Source organism: Pangasianodon hypophthalmus, chromosome 11 (genome assembly GCF_027358585.1).
Source record: "Pangasianodon hypophthalmus isolate fPanHyp1 chromosome 11, fPanHyp1.pri, whole genome shotgun sequence".
Lineage (NCBI taxonomy): Eukaryota > Metazoa > Chordata > Actinopteri > Siluriformes > Pangasiidae > Pangasianodon > Pangasianodon hypophthalmus.
Genome location: NC_069720.1, coordinates 23408676 through 23419320, shown reverse-complemented (window position 1 = coordinate 23419320; position 10645 = coordinate 23408676). Strand labels below are relative to the sequence as shown.

Below are 10645 nucleotides of genomic sequence, written 5' to 3'. Positions count from 1 at the left end.
TGGTTAGCAGTGTTGCCTCATACCTCTGAGCCAATAATCACTACTGTGGAGTGTGAGGTCACAAATACATTCAATGCTGACCACAGACACACCCAAAACAGGCTTTTGGTAAAAAAGAGTTAATGAATCTTAAGTTTAAAAAAATCTTAAGCCTCTGCTTTTTAATCTTTTTCTTGTGGACTACAGTGGAAAACTTTACATCCATTTCATTTCATTTCTTCTAAGCTGTGAAAACTGAATTTTTTCAGAAGGAAACAACATTACAATCCTTTCTTGCTGCCTGGGATATAACATATTGTCATTCTGTATCTTCCCGTGCTCTTTAATAAATAAATAAATAAATAAATAAAGGGCTCTGTGGGCATGTTGGGCGGAGCGCGCATGCGCAGTCAGGGAGCTCCTCAGAGAGACGGCAGGGCTGGAAAACAGCAGTAAAGCGTGGATGAATAGACCGGAGGAGGAGGGAAGAGTGTAAATCAGTTCCAGCGCCTCTGTTGGGATCTGAAAGGGCATTTCGGGTTCATTCAGACGACAATCTGCTGTTTGTGAAGGTGTGTGTGTGTGTGTTTTGTTCTGAATGAGCCAGCAGCATGGTGTTGCTTTAAGAGGGATCCGCTATCTGAGTGGATGGAAATGTTAGGGCTGTACCCCACTTTTCTCTCTATTCACCCCGCGTGTGCTTAGAGAAATCCCGCCCGGGGTCGAGCGACAGGTCCTGGGATGTGAGACAGTGAGCAGGAGATCCAGGCCAGACGCACTGAATCATTTCTGAGCGCTGAATTCCTGCGGGAGGATGTCATCGGCCGCCCCGGAGCTGTGAAGCGCTGCTACAGCCACTGCCGCTCTCCCTGCCGCTGCCGCCGCTGCCGCTCTCCCTGCCGCTGCTACAGGACATGGGGGACCTGAGCCAGGCCAGCCCCTGGAAAAACACTTTCATTGTTCCTGCAATCAAATCTTTTGACCATTATGATTTTAACAGAGCTAAAATCCGCGCGAGCCTCACATGGCTCGTGGCCAAAGCCTTTGGTACAGGTAGGTGGCGTCCTTTCCTTTTCCCTGACACCTCTCCCTTTCTCTTTTTGTCTCATCATCCTGCTCGAGAAATAACTGGGGTAATGGAGGAGTGTAATGCCTGATACATAGGGCTCTGTTTGGCAGCCCAAAATATTGACAGACACCAGCATAATAACACACACACACACACACACACACATATATATATATATATATATATATATATATATATATATATATATATATATATATGTGTGTGTGTGTGTGTGTGTGTGTGTGTGTATGTTATTATGCTGGTGTATATATAATGTGTGTATGTATGTATGTGTATCTAACAAAATGCCATATGTATGTATGTATGTATATATATATGTATATGAAGTGAAGTGAAGTGACTTGGTGACCCATACTCAGAATTTGTGCTCTGCATTTAACCCATCCAAGTGCACACACACAGTAGTTTTTTTTTTTTGCTGCGGCGCCCGGGGAGCAGTTGGGGGTTCGGTGCCTTGGTCAAGGGTCTCACCTCAGTCGTGGTATTGAGGGTGGGAGCGAGCGCTGGTCATTCACTCCCCCTCCTACAATCCCTGCTGGACGACTCGAACCCACAACCTTTAGGTTCACCTTCGGGTTGCAAGTCCGACTCTCTATCCATATATATGTGTGTATATATATATATATATATATATATATATGTAATATGTATATGTATATATTAGGGGTGCACAATATATCAAAATGACCAAAATATCACAGATGTAAATATCGCAATATGCATATCGCAAGGGCGTGCGATAACCGAATGATCTTAATACTCCAAAAAGTTTTACCAAAAGTTTTAGGGCGACACAGATAGCAGAGAATGCTTTCTTTTCCTCAAGAGAACATGAAACATGTATGTTGGTAATGTCATTTTCAATTTTTAAATATATAAATGTATACAAATATAAATTAAATTGATTTTACACACTGACGCATATCGCATTGTTTAACGTGTTATGGCATATCGTGTTTTTCTTCAATATCGTGCAACCCTAATACATATATATATATATATATATATATATATATATATATATATATATATATATATATATATATATATATACACACACATACACACAGTTGGGGTCATAAGTTTACATACACCTTGCAGAATCTGTAAAATGTTAATAATTAAAAAAAAATAAGAGAGATCATATAAATTGCATTTGGTTTTTTATTTAGTACTGCCCTGAATAAGCTATTTAACATAACGGATATTTACATACAGTCCACAAAACACAATAATAACTGAATTTACACAAATTAACCAGTTCAAAAGTTTACACACACTTGATTCTTAATACTGGATGAGCAACGACTGTTTTTATGTTTTGTGATAGTTGTTCATGAGGCCCTTGTTTGTCCTGAGCAGTTACACTGCCTGCTGTTCTTCAGAAAAATCCTCCAGCTCCTGCACATTCTCTGCTTTTCCAGCATCTTCTGTATATTTGACCCCTTTCCAGCAGCGGCTATATGATGCTGAGGTCCATCTTTTCACACTGAGGACAACTGAGGGTCTCGTACACAACTATTACAAAAGGCCCAAACATTCACTGATGCTCAAGAAGGCAACATGATACATTAAGAGCCAGGGGAGTGTAAACTTTTGAACAGGATGATCGGTGTAAATTGTTAGTTTAAAGATCTTATTTTTTTCATTTAGCACTGCCTTTCAAAAGCTCCATAAGACATTTATATGTTTCCCAGAAGACAAAATAATAATAATTTACATCGATCATCCTGTTCAAAATGTATCGATGATGTGCTTGCCATGTTTCCTGTTAACGTCCATTGCAACCTTGTGACAGCTTCCCAATCCAGCCATGAACATGATTTCAATACGTTCTTCTTTTGTCAAAGGCATACTGAAACTGTAGGGAATGTACAGTATATGTAGAGTATAGGTTATGTATAGAGACGCACGCAATTAAATAAGTAAATCACCTTAGACAAAGATTCTGCAGTGGTAGGTTGCTCCTGCGTGATGTAGCCTGGCTGTGGCCCTTTGCAGCAAAAGGATATCTATTAAGACCAATACTGAAGATATAGCACTGTCTCTTTCTAAAAGACAGGACAACAGGGTTGCAGAATCCATGAACAGAGGTACCAGTAGCATTTGAGGACCATTTGGAATGTTAATTATCAGCCGTAAGTTTGATTTGGAGTGCGCAGTGGGGAGTTTTATAAAATCTATGTGTCTGTTTATAATAAATTAACTGTATTTCCATTTCCAATACATTGAAAGTAGATGAGGACATATTGAGCTTTCTATATTTTCACCTGCTCAGGTCACTTAGTCACTGCGCTTATTCAGGTTCACTGTTAGCCTACACCTTATAAAATGTACACATTTAACCATTCAATACAATAATGACACACTTCTGGCATGATATTTCTGTGCAGTTTAGTGTTTCGGTTTTGTTTTAGATGTTTCTCAGACATAATGCAGTTTAAACCCATATTTAATATACAGTCTGTTTATGTTGTTTTCTATACTCTTTTCGTTTTCAGACATCTTACAGTCTCAGCAAGTCAAAATCACTACACAGCTTGTCTTTAAACCTATAGAACAATCTGTCTTATACAATCTGTACGTTAGATGAAACCATCCTGAACTGAATTAAATAATACGAATTCACTATATCTCTGTATTTGTGTAATAATGATGCTTGGTAGTCCGTCAGATTGACGAATCTCTCTTCTGACATAATCCAGTGGGAAAAACTGGGTGTTTTGTGGGCGTTTTGTTGGATTTTTCTTACGTAATTTAACAGAATGAGCTCTCAATGTGCCACCAGTGTGTATCCATCTGGCTGGTTTCACACCACCTCAACTTCCCACAATAACAGCAGCATCAAAATCTTTCTGTTCATTAGTACTTACAAAGGAGAAGCGGATTTAGAGGATAACTCTGTCATAAAATGAGTTAAAATGATAAGTGGATCAGGAGAATATTTGTATGATACAAGGGAAAACTACTAACTCGTGACTGGTGGTCCCTCTGCCAGTGGATCAGTATGCTATGTGAATATGTCCTTTAAGATGAGAAATCATTATTACATGATTTGTAATACTACTGTTATTTAAAATAATGACAAATCATACACCATTAAAAAGAAACAGTCATCGAAACGCTACGTGACTGTGTGAAGAGTCACCGCGTGAAGTTATATACAGCATCTAGGTATTATTCCCATGTGCACATGAAAAACTCAAATAAGTAAGTAGTATTTATTAGTACTTAGGACTATTTATTAGGACATCTACTCATTTCTGCAAGTATCTAATCAGCCAATCATGTAGCAGCAACGCAAGGCATACAATCATGCAGATAATGTTCACATTAAATATCAGAATGGAGAAAAATGTGATCTCAGTGACTTGGCATGGTTGTTGGTTTGAGTATTTCAGAAACTGCTGATCTCCTGGGATTTTCACACACACAACAGTCTCAGGAGTTTACAAAGAAAACATCCAGTGAGTGGCAGAGAATATCCAGACTGGTTTGAGCAGTAAGTTGACAGGAAGTTTATAGTAACTCCAATAACCACTCTTTACAACCATGGTGAGCAGAAAAGCATCGCAGAGAAGAACACATCAAACTCTCAGGTCAAACAGCAGCAGACCACATCAGTTTCCACTCCTGTCAGCCAAGAACACGAATCTGAAGCTACAGTGGGCACACACTCATCGAACCTGGACAGCTGAAGATTGAAAAGAGACCAGTGCCCCCTGTAGCCTCAGATTCCTGTTCTAGGCTGACAGGAGTGAAACCTGATGTGGTCTGCTCCTGTTGTAGATCGTCCACCTCAGGGTTCGGTGTGTTGTGTGTTACGAGATGCTTTCTTTGTTTTTCAGGGAATAAGATGTACAGGCAGCTAGGTACACATGGCATTTAGACAGTTCTTCAGTTTTTCATGCTGACTTGACCTTGAACTCAAATGTAGGTGTGCTAAAGCTTTTGGTTTTGAAAGACAGATTTTCTAACCTGGAGACCATCCACTGATGTCTGCTACTGGGGAGTGCAGTTTGCTTGCCCAAGTTACCGTATCATCTCAAGCAAAATTGATCAGATGCATCCTAATATACTTTAAATCCTCTTGAGACCTAGACTTCGCTTTTACGTGCATGTTTATGTGCATATTTTAGATGAGGCAGTTACTGAAGATGGACGGATGGATAGATGAATGAATGAACCATGGAAGCTTTGAACAGAAACTAGTTTGTGAAAAAGTGACACCTATGTTTGAGAAGAGCAAAATTTTAATCTTCAATGTTTGTCGTGTGGTCACATGATGATATAATAAAATTCCCGTCGTTAAGAGCACAGCATTGTTGAATTTAGGATGTTTCACATATTTAGTAGTTCATCTGGCAAGCATTCACTGTTGGTTCAGATCTCTATTGAACTTGGCTAAGTCAAAAACCTGACACATTGAACCTCCTTATGAGATGTAAAATGTAAACCTGCCATTTAGATGGTTTATAGTCCACTGTTTCAATCTGGCTTGACCATTTAGTTATCAGTAATGGCACAATCCTAATTGATTGATATTTTAAATGTGAGCAAGTTCTTTCACTTCTCCAACCAAGTAGTAACACTGTTGTGCCAGTACAGTGCCAGTACCACAGACCAAAACCGTGTGTGTCTTTAGCACTAGCTACATAAGCTATGATACGTGTGTGGGTTTTTATTATTCCATGACTTACAGTTGATGCTTGTGGGAATATTATATGTTTTGTTGATATCTGAAATGAATCACAGGGCACAAGTCATGGAGACAGGCTAGTCTCCTTACTAACTAAATTATAAACAAATACAGTGATGCTTATATCCTCATTAATCTCATAATCTCTCATTGTACATAAATGACATCTTATCTCTGCCATACAGCACATTTCAAGAATCAAGCCTTCTTGCACAGATTGTGTGTTAGTTCATTGGCTTTTTTATTGATTTTAATGCAACATCAGAAGTACTGTTGCTCAAACTTCAGAGCTCAAACAGGGTCAAGGATTTTTTTTTAGGCAGAAATGTAGTATGACTCCAATATTTGTGCTTCCTCTCTCACCTTTGATCGTCATCATGCACTGCTTGTTCTTGAAGTGTGTATTGGTTTAGATTTTTAATGAAAAACAATTACATTTTATTCATTAGTTGGTTTTGATGGATTATAAAGCTCTACATGTATAACCTTGCTCGTACAGTGAATTATCACAGTTTTAATTGTCTACCCCAGATAGCATAGCGTAGCTCATGGTGTCTCACTGTGGGTTTTGGTGACCTCATTCTTTACTCATTCTTACTGGGGAGCAAAATTCAGCTTTTCAGATCTGCTGTTACTATGAAAAGTGGATGCAGGCTTTAGAACTAATCATTGCATGACTGTTAGTTCACGTTCAGGGGACTCTAGCCTTCATCCAAATTCAAAGGGTATCTTCATCTTTGTATCTTCTAAAGTTATTCTTATGAACTGACCTGATTGTGAAACCCTTATAGGTTTTCTCCTTCTTTTGTCTTCAAAGTGACCTACCTTCTTCATCTTTTGTCCCAACAAATCAGTGAAATTTCCATGGTTGCACATAACAGTGGGATTTAGAACAGTATGTCCAGGTCTGTCAGAATGATAACATTTCAGCTTTAACAATTCTTTTACAATTTGCAGTTTACAAAATATGGGCTTTTTGTTCATTTATGCCAATGTTATTATGTGTAATAGTAGTGTAATAGTGTGCATTAACAAGGAATTACTCACACTAATTTTTTTTTTTTGTCTTTTGAAATATGATAGAAATATACAAATCTCTCTCTACAGTTAATTAACAATATACAATAATAATATACTGTAGATAAAACTAAGTAAATAAATTGAATTGTACAATGGTAGAAATAGGACATAAATACAGTAAATCCTCATGGATATCTTTCTTACAGGTAATGGGCTCTCTTATGAGGTGTTGTTGTTGTTGTTGTTGTTGTTGTTGTTGGTGGTGGTGGATCAGTTCCTGTGCCGCTATTTATTTCCATGGCAATTTACAAGATCCAGACATCCTGTTAGCAGAACTAACAATTAGGGCTAATACTGTTATTTTATCTTCTACAGTAATATTGACTTGACTTGCTGTTTCCTCTGCTTATCTCTCCTTATCTTATCTCTTCCTTTGCCTTCCCAGACAGCATCCCGGACAAACTGAAGGATCCATTTTACACAGATCAGTACGAGCAGGAGCACGTGAAGCCGCCGGTGGTCGACCTGCTGCTCTCGGCCGAGCTGTACTGCCGCGCAGGCAGTCTGATCCTCAAAAGCGATGCTGCCAAGCCACTGCTGGGCCATGACGCTGTCATCCAGGCCCTGGCTCAAAAAGGCTTGTATGTGACCGTCCATGAGAGACTGGTCACTGAGAGAGACCTGTCCATGAGACCAATTCAGATGGTGAGAGATACTTTCTTTTTCACAATGTGCTGTTTGTGTGCTCTTCTGGTGTATAACTTGAATGTGGAGATGCAAGAACTGTTCGTATAAGGTTTTCTACAGACCCTGCCCTCTACAGATCAAGACGCAGTGCCAGAATTTTTAACTACCTGCCTACTGATTGTATTGTTTTTAGAAACAGAGTCCAGTATGACACACATTGTACACCTAACACACCATGTGTCATTTCTGTAATTTCAAACCTGGAAAAAAATCCTGTGTACATGTGAATTCATTGTGTACATAGTCGTCAGTAATGGTGTATTATACACGGTCCCATGTTTTGTGATTACCTTTATACAACAGTTTAATAATAAGTACCAGCATTTTCCTTCTGATTGTCTCTAATGTTCTCATTGTTGTGTGAGTACATACTACATAATTACTCTCAAGCCATTTGGTGTGCCTCTGGCTTTATTAATTTCTTTTTTTAACTGAATTCAATGTGTTGGATTTAGTTAATAACATAAAGTTAACATTTTTTAACCTTTTTTTTTGCCATTTAGTGTTGGATTGATCGATTAGAGAGCAGAATTGGCCAGTTTTTGGCTAAAATATGTAATAGCCATTCTGCCAATATTACTTTTATAAGTACCGATATGATCAGCGAGCTGATCAGTGATGTGATTAATGTGAGACAAATTTCGCGAAGTGCTGGAAAAAAAAAAAGCAAAACAAGAATTTTAACACCACTAACCAGAGCTAGCGAAGATAGATAACACTATGGCAAAAAACGAGACACCAAAGTGTGCAGACACATTCGACTGAAAGCTAAAAGAATCACGATCAAAGGGAAGGTGTAACAGTAAGCCCCGAATCAGTTGCATGTGCTTATGGCTTATGGAACATCTATCTATCTATCTATCTATCTATCTATACATACTGTACATACATAATGCCTTGCATAAATATTTACCCTTTGACCTTTTACATACTATATCTATATCTATATATATATATATCTATCTATATACATGTGTATATATATATATATATATATATATATATATATATATATATATATGTACTATTATTGTGAGACAAAGGTAAACAAACAGACATTTGCCATTGACATAAGTATTCACCCCCCCGGGTTAATCCTTGGTGGATCCACCTTTGGCTGCAGTTACAACTGGAAGTCTTCTGGCTGCAGCTGGATATTATTTTGTAATGTTTTCCCCCCTATTGGACATGTTCCAGTTACGTGCAGGTTTAGTAGCAGACACGTACGCAACCGCCCATCGAAAATGCCCTAAAGAGTCCAGAAACACATTAACATCTAACAAATTTATGTTATACAAATTCCAGATTTTCCCTTCACAGAAACAGGTAGCTGCTCCTCCCCGTTGTCTTATTTTTGTCTTGTTGCAATGCAGAATCTGGCCTTTGAAGAAGCAGGAGTGGGTAATTTTAGTTGTGAAGGTTCCTGAAGGACTCAGCGTGCCCTCATTATAGAAAGTGACATCCTCAGCCTGGTGAAGAATGTGCACAACATGGAGCCTACTTTAGATTAGACTGCCTCATTGCAACATTGGACTAAAAGGAGCCTAATAATGACACCATTACTGTTAGTTTTATGTTAATGTTTATTCATTTGACGTAATATGTCACAATGCATTTTTCTGACATGTTATGGATATCAGCAGTGTTTTTTATAACAATTAAAAAAATCTGGGTTATATATTCTGATTTGGTTTAAAAGTAAGGGTGTAAGGATGCACAAAATTTAATACAATACGATTCAGTGGCATCTCGATTCCATACATTTTCAATACGGCAAAAATAAACATTGCCTGAATGTGTGCCTTAGTTTTCCTAATTAAACATTAGAAATGTTGGCTAATTAATCATTAGCTCATTAGCTTTGTGTTTTTGTCTAGTGAAGGGTGATGTCAGACGTGTTTGTGGTATTAGCGCCACAGTGTATTATGCTCATATTTAGCAGATTTAGTAACATTTAGTAACGTAACATATTTAGTAACGTTTCAGTCCACCACTCACTGGCCACCAGCATGAAAAAAATAATTACTAGGAAGCCGAAGCGCTTATATACACCAGATATTAAAGATTTGGGGGAATCTTCCAGCTGCTGCTTACTGCTGATCATAGCCATTGCTAATATGCTAGTAGTATGTAGTATATGTTTTATTAATTCATAATGTCACATTGTCTGTTTATTTAATATTGCGTTTCAATGCCAATGAAACAATGACTGAGAGTCCAAGATGTACCTGGTATCTCGCAAGAAAATGAGCTAAAGTTCAAGTCTTTTGCTTGTGGCCTAAATGAAGACTAAAGACAAAATCACTAAGATTAAATAAATCATCTTGTATTAATAACAGGTGGCTCAACCACACAGCTACACACATTTATCACTGTAATTCCGAGATGTAGTGTTCATGAATTTGTCTCCAACTTTTCCCTTTATCTCAAGGGATTACAGTGTGTGTTTCTGACATAATACATTTATTTTTTTTGAAATACAGCTTTGAAATCATCATAAAAACCAGACATTGATATCGTCAATGTTAATACTCATTCAAGTTACCCAGCTAAAATGTCAAAAGTTATTAAAAAGATAAAACACATATCTTTTTTTTGACTTTCCTTCTTCACATTATGAAGGTATAATATTACAGTCATGCCCCTGTATTTATGTATGAGTTGTGTTAAAATGTGTTACCGCACAGTCACTAAGTCTCTAAACTGACGTGATTTAGAAGGAGTTCACTGCCAGCTGCCAGTCAGCTGTGAGCTAGATTTATCTGCAATTTCATGAGCATGTTTTATCAAGAAAACTTGTCATACAAAGATTACGAAAATGACGATACATCAAAATCAGTATCAGAGCAACCTGCACTCATGAACCACAGTCCTCAGGGTTTATTTTCGATATTTAACAGAAAAAGAACAATGAACTAGGCAAGCTCACAACCCGAGCTGCTACGGGTTAAACCTTTGTGAGATTTTTATTAAAATATGTAGAATAATGTGTGTAGGATATGTAGTATATTTTATTTTGTTGTATTTATTATTTTTTTTTTATATATATAGAAGGTGATAATCATCCTCATTCTGTCTAGCGTGTGTGGAAGCATAAATACATAAAAAAC

The 10645-nt window shown here is 37.7% G+C and overlaps 1 protein-coding gene across 6 annotated transcripts in view; it reads left to right on the top strand.

The window, feature by feature from the left end:
* The first annotated feature begins 394 nt into the window (after positions 1-394).
* camsap2a (calmodulin regulated spectrin-associated protein family, member 2a) overlaps positions 395-10645 on the top strand; it is a 35821-nt gene continuing 25570 nt past the window's right edge. For 5 of the 6 annotated variants that reach the window (XM_026916424.3, XM_026916416.3, XM_026916405.3 and 2 more), the window contains exons 1-2: positions 395-1032; positions 7234-7493. In XM_026916424.3, coding sequence (XP_026772225.2) covers positions 894-1032; positions 7234-7493 — 399 coding nt within the window. In that variant the 5' untranslated portion in view covers positions 395-893. The remainder of the gene's footprint in view (positions 1033-7233; positions 7494-10645) is intronic. The other variant, XM_034308706.2, reaches the window with a different exon arrangement.